General features: G+C 38.5%; 1 protein-coding gene across 5 annotated transcripts in view; it reads left to right on the top strand.

Annotated features, from left to right (window-relative positions):
- The window catches only part of ARHGAP29 (Rho GTPase activating protein 29), a 59,002-nt gene that overhangs the window by 25,262 nt on the left and 14,590 nt on the right, over nt 1–19,150 (top strand). For 4 of the 5 annotated variants that reach the window (XM_032192052.1, XM_032192055.1, XM_032192054.1 and 1 more), the window contains exons 3-8: nt 3,605–3,748; nt 13,035–13,131; nt 13,518–13,590; nt 17,802–17,862; nt 18,318–18,455; nt 18,737–18,801. In XM_032192052.1, coding sequence (XP_032047943.1) covers nt 3,605–3,748; nt 13,035–13,131; nt 13,518–13,590; nt 17,802–17,862; nt 18,318–18,455; nt 18,737–18,801 — 578 coding nt within the window. Of the gene's footprint in view, nt 1–3,604; nt 3,749–10,768; nt 11,002–13,034; nt 13,132–13,517; nt 13,591–17,801; nt 17,863–18,317; nt 18,456–18,736; nt 18,802–19,150 lie in introns of those variants that run through there. The other variant, XM_032192056.1, reaches the window with a different exon arrangement.

A 19,150-nucleotide genomic window follows, 5' to 3' on the forward strand; every position in this document is an offset into this window, starting at 1 on the left:
GGTCACCTTTACGTTTGGGATCAGTTTGTTTTCAGCTGAAGTAAATGATGGGTTAAACCCCAGTGACAGAAGATTTGCAGACCAACTACTAAGCTCTCCCAGGCCATTTTTGTTCACTTTCAGGAGCTCTCTTTTTGGCCAGAGAGGGCTGGTTGATTCTTAAAGCAAGACGTCCAACAGACTCATCAGTGAGGCAAGCAGCTGGACTTGTGTGTCCTCTCTTCCACCAACACCGTTGCATTGCTCTGGTCCAGAGTACTAACTAGTTTTTCATAGTATTTGAATTCATGTTATCAAGCTTGAGAACAACCTATATATATCTTAAACTTGACATAGTATCCATTGCTGGAGGAATTTCCTGCTTGCCTTCGTATAGATAAATGAACTTGTACCATGAGGCAAGAAAGGACAGAAGAAAAACTGAAAGTAAATTCTGAGTTTTGTGACTACTGAAGTCAGATTGGGTTGCTGCAGGAGCAATTGCTGCTACATTTCCTCATGCGTCTTTTCACTGTAAACAGTGTTTGCTCTACCGTTGTTTTGGTCTCTGGGAACTCTTCAGTATTGATACTATTTTTATTAATCTGGCATATTTAGATTCTTTTACTACCTGAGGTTTATAAACCTGTCACGACCAGGAAATCACTCTATTAGCACGTGTTTGAATTTCACATGCTGAGTGTGGGGTCGCTGTAGTTCCTGATGGCTTCTGCCCCCTCCCTGATCACTCCTTGTGTCACGGTCCTTTTGTCTTTGCAGGCACAGAAACAATGTTTGTTACTCTGTAAACAAATAATACTGTGATGGAATCTCAGTTGGGTGTAGCCAGATTTTTGCTTTTGAGAGTAAATAATGAACTTCATGCTTGAATGCATTTTAGTGATAGTGTTTCTCTGGGATGGTATGATAAACTTCTAATTCAACTCAGCAGTTGTTTTCAACATGTGTTTTCCTTTGAAGTTTACCGCTTCTGTTTCAGACTTGAGGAGGCTTGTGTCCTTTGAGATTTTTCTCTATCTACCTCCTTTCCCTCTCTCCCCTTTTTTGCTTGTTTTCCCCAGCTCTGCTGGTCTGGGAAGGTATTAAATGTTAATACTCAGAAACAGCATCTTGGTATCAGATATACTTTAATTAGCCTCCTGTATGACTTTTTTTCTTTTTTTTTTTTTTTTTTTTTTTTTTGCCTTTACTCAACCTGTAAGGAACCTTAAGAGGCTGTTTTATCCTGTAATAACAAGCCTGTATTTGCAGATCATACTGAACTCTGCAGAGGAACTTGTTCAGTTTGTCATATGTCTGTAATGCCATCCTTCCTGAAGATCTGGGAGCAGTCTATAGACTGGCTTGCCTGCTTTCCTGCCTTGTTTGCCCTCCCATACTCGTTATGGGACCACAAGTCTGCCCACCATGTCACCAAAGGACCTGGCTATAAAGGACCTGGCTATAGTGTATGTGCATGGGTATTCCACATCACTTAATCATAACCTGATGACGTGTGTCCATCAGAAGATTGGGTGCCTTCATCTTGCATCTCATGAGAGATGCAGTTCTGGTCAGGTAGTGCACTAGTGCAGACCATTGCTAGTTGTCCTTGTTCCCATGTGAGCTTCTGTCAATGCTGTGTTTTGGCGAGGAATTATACAGGTCTCTTGCACGAAGCATCACCATTTCTTGTTTTGACTCTAGCTCCTGCTTGCTTTGTCTAATCTTCTGAGGTGTGTTGCTCTTAACTGAAAGAGATGGTAAGCATTTGATTCTATCCACTGTTTTCATACCTTTCTGTAGGCTTCTTTCAGACCCCTGTAAGTCACCTTTTTTCCAGTGTCCCAACTCCCAGTACTGTTGTTTCAAGCCTAGATAACTTTTCATATTAAATTTCAAACCTGGAGCCTTTAGATCAAAGTGTATTTGTCATGAATTACTTCCACCATTAATGTGGATGTACTGAATTCTTGACATATTTTGTACCGGTATCTTCGCACTTTCTGCTGTTGTCTTGTCAGTTCAAAATCACTGGATGTATAAATGTAAATGAAGATGAAGATAGAGCTATGTTTCTCTTCAGTAAATTGCATACAGCTTCCTTAATTTATGGCTGTGTGAGATGGGTTTTTCTAGCCTTCTGCATATCCTGTCAAGGATACAGAGCTTCCTACCCCCCTCCAGCAGGAAAAAACATGCAAAGTGCCAGTGAAGGGTAGATAATGTTTTGCCTTAGTCCACTTCCTGAGTCAAGCTTTTTCCTTTGACCATGTAAAAGCCAAACGGAGTTGAAAAAATCTCCTGATGTTGGACATCTAGGGATGTAAAGCCTGAAGCATAGTGATCCTTAGAAGGCCTGCTATTGGGGATTGTACAAGTTTACTTTTGTACGCAATAAAATGCAGTATTGTTGATTTGTAGACTTCCCCACCTACACAAAACAGTAATGATATATTGTACTGACGTATCATGTTGTACTTTGCTGATTCTTTAGAAAAATCAGGTACTTCTGGCCTGAATGTAATGTCTTGTAGTCAGAATAAAATGGCTCAAATTTGCTCTGAGTAATACTGGATCAATTTGCACTGTACTAAATTGTCTCTATTGACCTGTTTGTTATCGTGCCCACAGACAGCACAGAAATGCCATTCCTTTCTACTCTGTGGGGAAGTGAGTCAGCTTGTACTAGATCCTCTTTTTCTTTTTCATAAGCTAGACTTTCCTGAGTTTGAAAGCTCTTTACCACAACTTGCAACGCAGCACTCTCATGCATGTGAAACTTTTTCCTGTGCACCAGCACCTTTTCTGTAACAGAACGGAAGAGCTCATGGTTCAACCTGTGCAATGTATACAACAGGAACTATTAAAAAAAAAATAAAAATGTGTGTGTGGGGGGGAGGGGGTTGGTGACTGAAGGCAGAGGCACAAAGCAGGAGAAATATGCTGTAGAAAGGAGTGTATGTTGTCTCATGTATGTTTTTTTGAGAATTTTTCAGCTTAGAAAATTCTACAAAAAATATTTTGGTTTTCAACTTCTTTATCTGGTTTGACATGCCCAAAGACAGACCCTTGTTGGATCTAGGCCTATGTACTAAAGATGCTTAAGATTTAACTGATGTTTGTTAAAAGCTAACCAACATTTGCCAGGAACTTGTTGTGTTGTGTAATTCTATGACTATACAGAAGTGACATGGAACTTGTGTTTTTTGTATGATTGAGTTTTTTTATATGTATGTTTTTTGAATACATGTAATTATCAAAATGGTGATTGATCAAATTGCTTAAGAAGTTGGCTTAATTCAGAAACCTGAGGGTATTGGTGTATAATCCGTAACACGGGTTTTAATTTTTTATTATTCCTGCTTGACTTTTTTTTTTTTTTGAAAACAATTTCACTTGCAATGTTGCATGTCATTTACATATAATTTTTGGCAAATGCAAGTATAACCTGTTTTCTAAAAGTTTCCTTGTTTCAAGCATGCCCAGCTTGCTTGAAACTACTTGCTATGGCCTACTTCAGTGCAGCCAAATATCATCAAAGTAGTTTTCAATGTAATTTTTGGGTGTTAAGACACTGTTCTAATATAATTTCTTGTCTACTTTTTTTTTTTTTTTTTTCCAGAAAATCGAGATGGCCTGCATCAGGTAGTACACGAACACTTGGGAGAGTTGCTGCGTGTTTTAAAAGCAGTGATAAATAAACATCAGACCCTAAACTCAGTTGATATTCTTAGTGCTGCCGGAACAGTTATTGCAAAAGTAAAAGGTAAGGAATACTGCTTTTTAAATTCAGGGAGAAATTTAATGAGTGACTTGCTTGACTATGGCTTAGTGTTTTAGGTGGGATTCTTTGTATACAGAAGAAACAAGTTTTTTAATAGCAAAATATTAACACGTTTAATATACCTTCTCTAAGTGAAACATAATATTAAATAGTTTGTTCTCCTATTGTAATAAAATTCTGTTGAAAGGAAGCTAGCTGCAAAACCACACTGCATTCTAAAAGCACAAACCTTTGATCATGATCTGTTCTTTACCTTTATCTCAGAATAATATCTCAGAATGATAAGCATCAGGTTTATCCACAGAGATTTGCCAAAAATCTTTGCTGAGTTCTGTGAATTTATAGGGATGGTGTTAGATTTATATCAAGTGAAGAAATACTTAAATGAGCAATCCAAATCTGAATGGCCTAACTCTTCTTAAATAAATTCCTTAAAACAGATCATAAGCATGGTCAAGGTAACAACAAAGGATTGCAGGGATATATGTTAATACTTTCTGTTATTGGCCTTTACTGTTGCAGTTTTCTGTGTGTCAGACAAATACCAGTGGTGTAGCATACAACTGTTCGAGCCCAGTAAATCATAGCTGTTTCTTTTCTGTGTAGCCTTTGACTACAGCTCTCCCTGTTCTATAAATCCAGTATATTCCTGTGGAACAAGCAGTTTATTCAACGTAGCATGGAGAATGCTTTCAGTAGGGTTAAATCTGCACCTCTTATGTTATAATCACGTGGAACGTCTTTGATCAGAGATGTCTAGTTTAGTTTTTCTCCTTGTTGTAGTTTTTTTCCTCATTTCCTCATTAATGTTAGTATGTCTGAATATATACTGCCAACTCAGTGAAGTAGGAATTTCAGTGAAAATACTAACATGTTTAGCTGCCTGATTCCTGTACCTCAGATTCTGCCAGGCTTTTCCTAGCTTCTTTATATTAATAGGTAGTTTTAGCTGTTTGTTTGATCCTGGAGTATGGCAGCTACTAGCAGCCCAGAAAAATAAAAATAAAAATAAAAATAAAAAACTAGCAGTTTTTTATTCTGGCTGCATGTAGAATGTGCTGTAGGTCTCCCTGGTATTTGATATGATTGCAGGATTGTAACTCTGCAACCTCTGAGCTTGCTTTAGAGCATTGTATGTAACCGTAGAAAAACAGAGGGTATCCTTGAATTGTTGTTTGCATGGCTGCTCTCTGGAAGACTGAAGTACATGTGTGAAATTGTAATCAGGTATGTATCAATGAGAACAGGTGAAATGTTTAGTGAGTGTAACTCTACAGCCACCTTAGACAAGCTGTTCCCATGCTGTAGTGTTATGGTAAGATTACTTTGTCTGTTGGACACAGGGCAATGTTGAGCTGCTCCTTCTTTAGTTAGAGCAACCTTGAGGAGAACTGACTCAAGATATGCAAGCAAATCAAATTATGTCAACCTTTGCTAAATCCCATTTCCAAAAATGTTTGCAATGATATCGATCCTTTCTGGACTACGTGCTTTATCAAGATTGCTATTGATATGCAGTGACCCAAACTGACTAATTTCTATGCCATTTGAGAGTACCATTGCTGGGTAAAGCAATTATTTTCATCCTCTTGTGAGGTAACAATGTTGATAGATCCCATAAATATGTTGGTCTTCTTTATAGCAAGTGCACTTTTTCGTCATTTTTTTTTGTATTTGTTTTAATGTCCGTTCTTCATCCTTGGTCATTTTTTGTAGTTCTGTTACAGAACCAGTTAACCAGAGATAGGCGTACATGTTTTTCTCCCATTCCCTTCTGAAGAGAAGCATTAAATACTTTGTTGAAATACATAATTTTTGGGGGGGTTGTGTTCTGGATGTTTCAAATTCTAATCAGTTCCTTCAGAGTATTTGAAATTTTCTGAATCCGATACCATGCAGTTATTCTCTCATCTTTTCACAGTGTTCGATCATAGAGTTTCAATAGCACTGAACCCTGGTCAGGTGTATTGGTGTTTCATACATTCTCTTACAGGCATCTATTTCTGCCTGGTTTGATGAGTAGCTGTTTTTTGAATAGTTACTTTAGGATTCGTTCATTTCTCTGGATAATGAGCAGAAGAAGTAACTTGTATTAAGCTGCTTTTTGGTGATACAGATACTTAAAAATACTTTTTGACTTTTTCTCATGGTAACAAGATTTAGTATGTTTGTACTGCAAATAAAAGCCTCAATGTTAGCTAGTTAAGTTCACTTACTGTTAATATGTTATCAGGAACTATAGTTGTAGAGGATTGCATAATTTTCTAAATGGAAAGAGAAACTACTGTTAGGAAAACTACTGCATGTTGTATAAGTACTGAATTTTGAAGTAAATATTCTTTATTCTAAGAATGCCACTTGAAGCAAAAGCAGTAGAGTCACGTCATCCAGTTTTCTGGCAAATGTATTCAGGTGGGTTGTTGTAAGACTGAGGTATGTCTGAAAAGTGTGTGTTCAGCCACAGCTCACTAGATATGATCTTGTGTGATGAGAAACCTCAAAGAAAAAAGCATATTAGTGGGTGATTTTGTTACAGTTGGACTTTGGACTTGAGCTGGAATTGAGTACAAGTTTTGACACACACCAGGTTGCATTAATTTTTTAATAATTTTCTTATAGGCAATAGTTTGATAGTACTGAAAATCTAGCTTGAAGACTCTTGCTACAGTGATTGTATGGTGCACAGTGCTGATCTGATACAAGTGTGTTCTTCTATTTAGAACATATAAATAAATAAATTATCTGATACAATAAAAGACTGGTGTGGAATTACTCTTAATAGCATTCTGAATAGTTTCTCATGGAGTTACTCATCTGTCTTATAAGCAGCATATATTCTGCCGGCCTAGAATTGAGAAGCTGGCATAAATTGTCTGACTCTTCTTTGGCTAAAGCAAACACGAGCTCGCTCTGTGGTGAATCATCATTCTTCTGAGCCTGTGCTGTGTGACCTGGCACTGTGCAGTTCCCAAGTTAATTCCCAAGGAAATGGAGCCTGAGATGAAGCTAAAGACCGTGGTCTCCATCAGTCCTCCCTCCATATTTGTAGCCTTTGATACAAAAAACATGTACGTGAAGACTTTAGTATCACTTACTACTGGTTGCTCAGTCACTTAGAGTATTCGTTATGTCTGGAGATAGAAATGGGAAGTTACAGGACTTCAGCTTGTTCAGATTGTTCCTTCAGTCTTCTCAGAGAACAGCAGAACCTTGGTTGTATGGAAAAGGCCTGTGTCCCCCCACAGCATCATCTGTACTAAACGCGAGGGCAACTTGTCCCTCTCCTCAGCACCTGTTTGGTTCTCACAGCTGGTTTTTGTGTGAGCATTGTGTTACTCAGTGTTTGTTCAAACTGAAGTAAACTGCTGCTGGAAGTGAGGAAGTTCAAGTAAAAATATCGCATGTTGCAGTGAATAGTGGTCATATCAGACCTTGAGTTTGCTTACAGTGGCCTGTCAGTAATACAAGGATTCACAGGTTTTCATCTGTGGTTATTTCACTACAAGTAATGTAACTTCTGGATAAACAGGAAGCTACAAGAATGAGAGGACTCAGTAGGATAGAAATAGTATCCTTTTTCCTCTGTCTTCCCAGGCTGTGTTAATGTGACTTTATGGAATAAGTTCATCTGAATCATCTGCTTCTCGTCACTGGAAGACAGAACTATAAAAAGACGTGGAAGCACTCTGTAGTCAAATTTATGACTGGGAAGCTTAACCTGCCACAGAAAATTTCTAATGTTGTTTATATAGGAGGCGATGAAACAGCAGCAACTTGGGATTTACACGTGATTATTTTTTTTCCTTTTCAGAAATAGAAGCTTAACGTCTATTAACTTAACTGTTTTAGGTTCTTGAAAGATCTCTGTAAATCTGCAGAATGCCAGGTTTTCAGTCCTAGGTTGTATTTGGAACTTTAGACAGGGATGTATGGTTATTTTAACAAATTGCCTTTGTTCTTAATGAAATCAGTTAGAGTAACTTTATAGACAGTGATTGGGGGAAGAGTTGGAAATCTGGCTTGTGATATGTTTTTAATATCTAATACTTTCTCTTTTGGACAGGTTGAAGGAGAAACTAACTATGTAGCATGTTACTTTGATCTTGTTACAGAGTGATGTTTGGCAGAACAGATCATGTCAGACTCCACCATTCTACACTGAGGCTGCAGGGAAATGTGGAGGGGAAAAAAAAAAAACAAAAAACAGCCTTGTTCTCTCAAGTTACACCTTTAATTGAATAGAATAGTTCAGTTGGAAGGAACCCACAAAAGTCATCAAGTCCAGCTGCCTGACCAATACAAGGCTAACCAAAGTTAAAGCGTACTATTGAGGGCACTGTCCAAATGGCTCTTGACACTGACAGGTGTGCCACATCAACCACCTTTCTAAGAAGCCTGTTCCAGTGTTCAACCACCCTTACGGTAAAGAAATTATTCCTTGTGCTCAACCTGAACCTCCTGTGGCACAACTTTGTGCTGTCCCTCATGTCCTGTCATCAGTTCCCAGGGAGCAGAGGCCAAGAGGCCAGCACCTCCCTTTGGGCTCCCCTGCCTCAGGAGCTGTAGAGAGAAATGAGGTCACACCTCTGACTACTCCTCTTCAGACCAGACAACAAAGTGTACTCTGCCTTCCCTCATAGGACATGCCCTCCTGTTCATCTCACAGTTGAACAATTCATCCAGAAGGATGCTGTGAGGGACAGTACCAAAGGCCTTACTGAAGTCCGGAAAGACCACATCACCTGCCTTCCCTTCATCCACCAAGCAGGTGACCTTGTTCTAGAATGATATCAAATTAAGAAGGCAGGATTTGCCCTCCTTAACCCATGTTGACTATGCCTGATAACAGCTTAGTGATTTAAATGCATTTCAGTAGCACACAGAATAATCTTCTCCATAAATTTTCCAGTGACTGAGGTAGAACTAACAGGTCTGTAGTTTCCTGGGTCAGCAGGGACATCCTCAGAATCTCAAGACCTTTGGTAAATTGTTGAGATAGGTCCAGCTGTAACAGCCACTAATTTCCTCCGTACTCTGTGATGAATCTTGTCAGGCCCAAGGAATGTTCAGCTGATACAACTTGGACATGACGTGGTTCACTGTGCCTCTATGCTTGGACTGTACTCCTCATGCATACTTGCCTGTGTGCTTTGTGAAGAGTGTCTTTTAAATGACACCTCACTCGATCTGGAAGAATTGAGACTTACTGAAGCTTCTCACTTGGAACTGATTCAAACTCCTATTTATGGAAGTCACTTCCCAGTCTGGCACACCGTCACACTTGTAGTTATTTTCCTATTCGGTGTCCTTAAATTGTTGTCAGCCACAGACAGCACAAAGTGCATGGTTCTCATGATCACATGCTAAATTTAAGGCTGCAATGTTGTTTCGCACTAAATTGTGTTTCTTGACTTGATTGAATCCTTAGAATGAAAAGGGATTCCTGGTGAAGCTGAAAATTGCACTTAGGAATTCCTGGTTTAGATATGTTTCTTATAAGAGCTCTGTGTCAAAGTTAAACACCTCTAGCAGGGTGAAATCATTTCAATTTGGTGTATCTGTGGTGTAAATTCAAAGCAAAACTTATTATGGAGCGTGTGGGAAATGGTTCCTCAAACTTCTAAGTGCTAGAAGTAAGCTAATGGGAAGGTTGTCAAACCTAGTAGTAGGTACAGGTGGGTGAAATTTGATGGCACAGAGAACTCAAAGTGGAACTGGGGTGTGATGACAGGAAATAACAAGAAGCATTAAATACTTTTCATCTGAGGGGGGCATCTGTATTCTAGTTTTGTCTGTTTTCTTGTTTAAGTGGTGTTTTTTGGTTTTGAAACAATTCTGAAAGGTTCTTGAAAGCATTGTTGGGAGTTTAAGGAAAGAAAGTGGGTTGCAGGGATACTCGGGTCCAATGAATCAGACAGTTGGTTCTGGCTTGCTGCTTAAAAGTCAGCTGGTGAGGCATGTGTTGAAGTTGTATTCTGTCTGAGGAAGTGGGTGGTGGTGTTGCTGTCTCAGCCTATCAGGTGTGAGAAAATCAATCAGCAAAGAGAAAAACCTGCAGCCTCTACTTCATACTTGCCTGGGCTCTGCACGTAGCTGGCAAGGCAGCTTTGCTGCATCCAGTCCTGCACATGTCTCTGGGAGGGGGAAGGAGGAAGCGAGCAAACTGCTGCGGTTTCCAGCATATCCCCTGGGTTCCTGGGCTGTTCTGGCCTCACCGGACTGGCAGGGGATGAGAGAGCAACGCAGGAGCTTGTGTGCTGTGTAGCTACTGTGAGCTGTCTCAGCCTCATCTTTTGAAGACCTTGGTCGCACTGCAGTCTTGACGCTTGACAGCCTCTTCTGCAGAGTCTCAAACTTTGCTCAAGTATCCTCAGTCCAGCTCTTGGAATTGCAGCTTCCTGAAGTTCCACAGCAATTGCTGGTTCCCCAGCCTCTTCTATGCTTGGTTCAGAAAGCTTTAGAGAGCGTGACCCAGAAATAGAAACTCTGCAGTGTTTAGCAGCATTTTCATGAGGATACTGAGCCCACTTCAGTTTGAAGATGGTTCTGCTAGCATTGGAAGTAAAGATACATTTTCTTGCAAGCCAGATTTGCAGTTCAGGTACAAGCTTCTAGATCTTAATGTATTGCTACCATATAATTTTTTTAAAAGCCTGTCATGTGCAATCTGAAGTCTAACTTAAAAGCACTGCTACATTGCATTCTCACTTTGAAACGTGTACAACTATAGATAGATAGCTGTCACTTCCAGACATGGAAATATTACTATAGTTCATTGTTGTCAGTAGCTATTGTGTGCAGTCAGGATGTCCTGGGGAAAGAGCGTGCATGGTTTAAAGTTGATGTTAAGTACATCAGCATTCCAGCGGTTATAAGCTAGAAGAAAGCTGTTTGTATCTAGCTGAATTGGAGATTGGGCTAACCTTTTTTTTTTTTTTTTTTTTTTAATCTATCTATCTATATATGTATATATATATTTTTTTTTTTTCCTGTGGAGGAGAAGTAGTAACTGAAAATTTTTGAGATTTGTTTAGTTTGTTAGAGAACCTGCAAAGAAATGATTTCCCTGGTATGTAGTACGTAAAGCTTAATAAAACTCTTCCTGGAAAAGAAAGGCAAAGCAAAACAGACGGCATTTCTTTAGGGAGAGATTTTCTGTATTGTCTTGTTAGCAAAGTGAAAGAACAGCTCTTTCTCTGAAGACTACAGCTAATGGATATCTGAATATTTCAGTGGTAAGTGCTTTGAACATACAGTCAGCTTTTGTAGGTTCCTTTTAACTTTGAAACAGTTTGCTTGTCATGCTGGCACTCAAATGATTTTTCCAGTCATTAGTGGCTGTTAATCAATTGATCTCATAATAACCATTGTTGCTTACTGATTTGGAATGCAAAGTTTAGATTTATAGTCAGTGTTATCTCAGGAAAGCTGAGACTTTCCACTAACCTGAATTTTAAAAATACATATATAAAAAAAAAATCCTCTGTTATTTAGAAAGTTGTTAAAAACTGTGGTGTTTTGAGTCTCATTTCAAACAAAGCTGCCAGAGTTCTTTTAATGTAATGTACCAGAAGAATTAAGAGGTGGGAGAAACCTTAATTTAGCAGGGAACTGTGGCTACAAAGACTGTTAACATTTTTGTAATATGTGGTGTTTTTTTATTGCTGTAGGCTTATTACAACACATTTTTCCAGGTCTGCAAGTAATTGTGGAAATAGCCCACAAGAAGAATACATATTTTATGTAATAGCTTTGTCCAGAAATATTTGTTATAGAAATGTTGGTCAGGCCTGTTGGCATGCTGTATAAAAAGGAATGAATTCAATTGTGTTAATTTACTAGTTTAGATTTCCTTTGTGAAAGGAAAAGTTTTTATGGGGGGAGCAGATTACTGTACTTTCTTTGTTTGTTACCCATTAGGGTTTAGGCACCTGGCAGGAAGCTTGAATGCTTTTAAAGATTAAAGTCTGTTACATTAATTTAAGAAAATGCGCATAGAATGGATAATGGTATAAAGTGATTTCATTTTTGCTACTTTTAGAAGTCATCGCAGTTGATTATTTCCATATTACTACTTAAGATGTAAGGAGGGTTAATAGTCACAGATCTTGCAAAAAGGAATTAATAAAATCGCAATAGAAGTGATGAAAAGGGGTGAATAACGGTATGTGTCACTGCAGTATTTCTGAAACAGTATATAATTTATAGTAATTTAGGCATGTAGTTGATGAAGTATATTGCATTGCTTAAATAAAATCAAGCATTTAAAAATACTAATGTGGGATTGTCACGGCTCCCCGTGTAAAACTGACTTCCATCGAAAGGGCTCATCTTTGGCTCAAAGGGGTATGTTTGACTTCTGTACAAAAAAAAAAAAAAAATCCAGTCACCAATGATTTAGGAGTTGGGTTGGAAACTAGATAAAAAAAACGCTGTGGTTTTTGTCTTCTCCTTTCTCTGTCCTCTCCCTTGTCTGGCAGTTGCATTAATAGAAACTCTGAATGAATCATTTTTGATTCATTTTGAATGAATCAATTTGTCTCCATGTTATTCCAGTTTATTCCAGTTTGTCATGGAAGCCTGTTAAAGGGTTAGTGTTGCCTGCCTAACTAATCTTCTTGGTTACCAGTTCAAATCATCTGGTTTGTCCAAAAATGTTCCTTTCCTATTTCGAAACAATGATAGCTATGCCTTGCTTCTTCCACACTTCTAACAGGCTGCAGGGGTTTTGTCAGACTATGAAGCTAAAAACTGAAGCATTTTGCATTTGATGCTACTTTTTGGTAGCTTTCTGTTTTTCGAAACAGAAACCCCATGTTCTGGGTGAACACAGGATTGCATGCAGATAGAGGGGAGACACTCAAACTGCTGCTCATATTCTGAAGTATCTAACCAGAAAGGGAGAAGCAATTGTTCAAATACTTTGTTTCTGTTTTTGTGAGCTCTTTTTTGACAGTGTCACTGCTGTGATTTGATTTGACGCTTACGATTCACCTATTCCACCAACATTACCATCGTATTCCTGCACAAAGCTGCTGCTTAAGTGGGAAGATATAGGAAGTAAGGGTAATCTGTTTACATTGTGGGAAGCATCTGGAAGGCAGTCATTTCTTTCCTTTCAAGTCCTTAGAATTTTTTAATGTGTTTTTGAAATTGTTAAGAAGTATAATACTGCCTGTTCTATAGGAAACTGTATTAACTTGTCTTCAGGCACAGTGAACTTTCTTGACCCCACCTCTCACCCTTTGGTTTTCATCTTTTTCATAAGCGGTGAACTTCAAAGAAGTTAATGAAGAAAACAAGAGAGAACTCTTCAGTGAAATATTTGCTTCCATTGAAACATTGGCATTTACCTTTGGAAACGTGTAAGTTGGAATCTAAGAGTTGTAAAGAGCTCAGTGCAGCTGAATCAAAGTAAGATTTGAACAACAACAACAACATAAAAAGCCTTCTGTTTTCTTACAACCAAATACTGGCTGATAAATTAATTTAAATTGACTGTATTCAGAATGCTTTTTCTGCTTTGTTTTGATGTTTGTGTTTTTCTTAACGAGGGAAGCCATGATGGAAATAGATGGTATAGAAATGGTAGGACATGGTATAGAAATTGCAGGGAATTCAAAACTACTTCCGAAAATCTTTCTGCAGAACTTTTAAAGAGTATTAGAGAGATGATCTGAATTTTTGTTCAGTGATCTGAAATCACGTAGGAGAATTAATGAAGTAACATGGCTCTTTGTTTTTCTGGTAGTGTTTCAGACTTCCTTATGGGAGATGTAGACAATGGCTCGTCACTGGGACTTCCTGTATCTCGGAGAAGTCAGGTAGGCTAAACGTTCTCAGAGTGTGAAATCATATTTTTTAAAGGAAATTTTAATTTCCACTGAAACTCTGTGCATCATGGGTCCAGGCTGCTTGAAGTCTTCTGAGTGTTAAAATAAGATTAAACCCATGGAAAAAAAAAGTATTTAGGGTTTCAAGTACTCATACATGTTCTCTGTTCTCAATGACAGTGATGATTCAACTGGGGTAGCAGTTTAAAACTCCTTTTAAACACTCTGAAGGTGAGATTTAAAAAATGCTCAGTACCATGTGCAGCTCTGAATTTTTGTTTATGTCAAATCAGACTTGCAGGTAAATCAATTCAGATTAATGTAATGAAAATGTGTATGCCAAGCAAAGTTGTAACAAGGTTTAAAAAAGTTTGTTTTTTTTAGGTTTTATTGATATGTACTTAAAACATAGCATTCCTTCATACAGGCTTGATCATAGCAATGCTGTACAGTTATGGTTGAGAAATAATCTTTTTAAATTAGATAAATTAAATTATTTAAATTTAATTTATTATTTAAATAAATTTAAGTTATTTAATATTTATGTAATAAATTATTTAATAAATTTTAATTTATTATTTAAATAAATTAATTAATCTTTTAAAATTATGAGGTGTGCCGCACCTCGAGTACTGTGTTCAGTTTTGGGCCCCTCACTACAAGAAGGACATCGAGGTGCTTGAGCAGGTCTAGAGAAGGGCGACGAAGCTGGTGAGGGGCCTGGAGAACAAGTCCTACGAGGAGCGGCTGAGGGAGCTGGGCTTGTTCAGCCTGGAGAAAAGGAGGCTCAGGGGTGACCTTATCGCTCTTTACAGATACCTTAAAGGAGGCTGTAGCAAGATGGGGGTTGGCCTGTTCTCCCACGTGCCTGGTGACAGGACGAGGGGGAATGGGCTTAAGTTGCGCCAGGGGAGTTTTAGGTTAGATGTTAGGAAGAACTTCTTTACCGAAAGGGTTGTTAGGCATTGGAACAGGCTGCCCAGGGAAGTGGTGGAGTCACCATCCCTGGAAGCCTTTAAAAGACGTTTAGACGTAGAGCTTAGGGATATGGTTTAGTGGGGACTGTTAGCGTTAGGTCAGAGGTTGGACTCGATGATCTTGAGGTCTCTTCCAACCTAGAGATTCTGTGATTCTGAAATTTACACTGCTTGTTAACACATGAGAATAAGATGGACACTCATAGACATTCTTCTAAATCTGTAGCTGCTACAAAGCTAGTCTTCCCAAAGGACATGGAAAGGAAGGAAGCTACTCAGAAGACTGGTTCCAGCAAAAAGAGGGTTAGGTTGATGAGAAAAATATGAAATAGCATAGAAGCCAGCATCTCAAGTAACGTAGATGAAATTATTTGAACAAGTGCTGTTTCAGATAGTCAATTAACCAGCAAACGGAAGGTGATGAATCTGTTTGCTTTTAATCCTGTTATGGCTTCATTTCTTGGGAATATATTTTTACATTATGCTTCTAAGTGTGGGGTAGGTGGTAGCCGAGGAAAAAATACAGTTTAGTGAAATGAAGAAGAAATTCTAGTCTAGCTGCTCCAGAAGTCACCAGCTTGTATTTGAAGTCCCCTTTTTGTAGTGTCATTTGTTTTCTCTAATGTGGAAAAGAATAAATTTAAATTTTGGAGCAGGTAGAATAATATGGTTCAATTTGTTGGAAATCTGTTACATAAATCTGTTAAATAAAATATGCATTGCATTCAGACACATTTTTAACAGATGATGCATTTCACTTTGTTTTGCAATTTAGAAAGTAATTTGGAGGCCAACTAGTAGATGTGTTAGGAGGAGCTAAGTGCAAAATATTTAAGTAGCTGTATTGACTTTTCATTCCTTCAGATCTGTACGTTCACTGGTTAAACATAGCAGCTAGCTCTATCTTAAAAAGATTAGAGCATAGCATTTTCATAGAAATTAACATATAAACAGTTTGAAGGTTAATTTAAGAGAAAGCTTTTAATTGCCTCTTAAGTTAAGGGCCTTCTTTGCTAAGCTATTCAGGATTGCTCCAAGGCTTCAGAGTTGAGGGGGTTGGTCTTGCTTCTCTAGACTACAGGGGTGCTTACATTCTTCAGTTCAGGCATTCGGCTTGAAGGCTGAAGTTAAGTGATATGTATACCCCCTCTTAGCAAGTGTAATTATTCTCATTTTAGTCCTTGTAGTACAACCAGAAGTACAAGGTAGAAACAAAGATATTTCTTAATTAAAAACACAAGAGCTTTAGAATACATTGGGAGAAGCGAGATGGGTATGTGTGACCTTTCATTGCTGAACAAGCTATTTGAATGCTATTGGACACTGTGTAGGCCTGAAAGCACAGTAAGAGTTGAATAAAATGTCAGTGTGCTGTTTGCGGAGTTTTGCCTCTGACAGATTGAGAATTCTTGGGCAATGGAAATACAGGCTTGGTTGAAGTTCAGTTTAAAATAAAATCTATGTACAAATCAGCAAGTTTGGGTTTATGGGGGGGGGGCAGGCTTGCTGGGATGAGTCACTCACTGTCTTTTTGGTAGTAGGTTGAGTTCTGACAAAGTAGTATATAAAGAGAAGTAGCAGAGCATCAATGGCAGTCGATGTGCTTGCCTTTACAACGTGGTATTGCATATTCGTAGTGGGGTGAATTTGGATGGACAACTGAGCATTAAATAGCTGCCCTAACCAGGCTGTGTGCCTGAGTTACTGGAGAAGACTGAACCATTCTCAGGGCTAAAATGATTTAGGTTTTATAGAATGGGAAGTAGTTTTTTAGGACCAGAACCTGTAAGTACTTACTGAATTAGTATAAGATGTGGTTGTTTTTTTTATTTTTTTTTCTATTTCTTGTTTATTCTAACCTAACATTTGTATCCCACTTTAAAAGCTAAGTTTTTTGCTGTGAAGTGAACAGTGATCAGGGATTTTTCTGATTTATGATCAGTTCTCATTTACATTTAAAAAAAAAATAAATGCAAAAACCCCTATTTGCATCATTGCTGCCATGCTCCATTTTAGCTTTGTCTGATGATAAAACAACACCAAAATCTAAAATGGAAACAAGTTCTTATTGTGAAGCTTAAGGCTATTTTGCAGCTATTTCCTTGTGTTTGCCTGCTCTCTGCTTCTGAGTTGTCTAGAGTAATTTTAATTGGCCTGGTTTGCAGCACAGTCCTATAAATGTATTTGTAGGACTTCAACAATTAAAAGAGATGCAGCATGAGGACAAAGGGATGAAATCTTATGCTAAGCTAAATTCCGTTTACTTATTGTTGGATTAAATTCTGTCAGGTAGTGCTGCGTATCGGTGCTTCGTTAGAAAGTGTTAGCAGTCAGCTGTTGTGCCTACACTGCACACCTGCAAGTAATTTAGGTGAAATCATGGCTTTATTCTCCTATGGAAGAAATCCAGGATTCTTAGGGCTTGTACAATGGTGTCTGTTACATGTATGGATATTTCATCCACACATCAGGTGTGGATGAAATCCTTCCTAAAAGATGGGTAGCAAATCATAGAATATCCTGAGTTGGAAGGGACCCACAAGGAGCATCAAGTCCAACTCCTGGCTCAAACACAGAACCACCCAAAAATCGAGCCATATGTCTGAGAGCGTTGTCCAGCTGCTTCTTGGACTCCAGCAGGCTTGGTGCTCTTACCACTTCCCTGGGGAGCCTGTCCCAGTGTCTGACCACCCCCTCAATGAAGAACGTTTCCCTAACCCCCAGCCTGACCCTCCCCTGTCCCAGCTCCATGCTGTCCCCTCGGGTCTTGTTGCTGTCCCCAGAAAGCAGAGCCCAGCGCCTGCCCCTCCGCTTCCCTGGTGAGGGAGCTGCAGGCCGCCATTAGGCCTCCCCTCAGCCTGCTCTGATAGGGGCTGGACAAACCAAGGGACCTCAGCTGCTCCTCATATGTCTTCCCCTCTAGACCCCCTGAATGTTAAGCAATGTTTTTTTTTTTTTTTTCATCGCATCCTTTCAGGATTGTTGGATTAAAGATATATGATTCCCTGCTATTTGTTATGTCTCAGTTGACGGCTATGGGAGCTTAGATCCTATATTAGATGAGAGGGAGTTACAGCATAGGTCTTTCCTTTGCGGAGGGGGAAAAAAAAAGGGAGTTTTTGAACTTTAAGTTTAAAAGTTTAAAGTTTTGAAGTTTAATTTTTTGGACTATCAGCGCTAGTGAGAACTTATCTTCCCTAACTTGATCTCTTTCCTATACACCAGTCTTTTGAAAATCTGTCTGTGGAGTCTGGGGGTTCACTGCATGAAAGGGATGATATTCAAGGTAGGTCATTCCTTCAATATTTATTAAATACAATTCTTTATATATGTTCTCATCTTCTAAATAAGTTGTTTGGTCACTTTTTGCCAGTAAAATTTCAGTGTAAATAATTTGCTTTTGCAGAGGTTTTGCACTTCTATGAGTAACCACCCGGGGTTGCTTTTCGGGAGAAGGAAAAAACAAGACCCAAAGCACTTCTGTATGTCATTGATTAGGTTTTTTTGGGGGTTGATTTCTTTAAGAAAACTATGCTGGCCGTATGACTAGTCCACATAAAATACTATGACCTGTTAATTTGTTCTAAAACCTCTGTCAGTCCTGTTTAGAGTCAACTAGCATTAAAGAACACCTCAAGATGAGAGCTGCTTAAGTATTCACAGTTGGCTAATACTGGCTTTGCTCTCAGTGTGTGGTCGTGTCTAAAATTCACTTCTTCGTGTTTGATGCTTTATTTTCAGGACATCTTCGAGCAGAGGAGGTTGATAACATGCTTCTAAGGAATGACAGTGGAATTGAATCAGCTCTGTCCTATGCTAAAGCATGGTCAAAATATACCAAGGATGTAGTCGCGTGGGTAGAAAAAAAGCTTAGCTTGGGTGAGTGTTTTTTTTTTCTGGCATTTAATCAGCATTGTCATGATAGAATTAAATCTGTTGTCAGGCCCCTGTGCTGCAGACTGTCAATAATGTGATTTCTAAATTAGTAGCTGTTCCACTGAAGTGGACAGACTAACACCCATTTCCTATAATTAAAGGTTTGTAACGAAGTGAAGGTGGTCCCCTCTGTAGCCTATCTGTTAGAGGAAGAATGTAAAAAGCATTTGGGAGGTGGTATAATTATCACAAACAGTTAATTATGTGATTTATTTTCTTAACAGAAGTGGAATGTGCTAAAAACCTAGCAAAAATGGCTGAAACTGCTAAAGCTGTTGTCGGACCCCAGGTGAGTATGACTTAAGAGCTCTTTTTAAGTCTTAAATATGCATTAGATGACTTGAGAAAAAATGAAACTTTGTGGACAATGAAGAATATATTTTTAAGTTGATACAGAATTGATTTATACTGCAACTCACTATAAAAGATCTGTTACATTTTATCTCTTCCCATCCTCTATGGAAATTTGGATAAATAATTTTTTGTTGAAAATACAGAGTAGCCTTATGGTATTCAGTGTTGTTTTTTTTTTTCCTTTCTAACATCTTGTATGTTGTGTAATTTGGACTTGCAGACCTGCCTTCCCAAGTTTTTTGAGTAAAAATGAAAGATAGCTGAGAAATCCCACTTTCAGTATT

This window comes from Aythya fuligula, chromosome 8 (genome assembly GCF_009819795.1).
Source record: "Aythya fuligula isolate bAytFul2 chromosome 8, bAytFul2.pri, whole genome shotgun sequence".
In the NCBI taxonomy this organism is placed as follows: Eukaryota; Metazoa; Chordata; class Aves; order Anseriformes; family Anatidae; genus Aythya; species Aythya fuligula.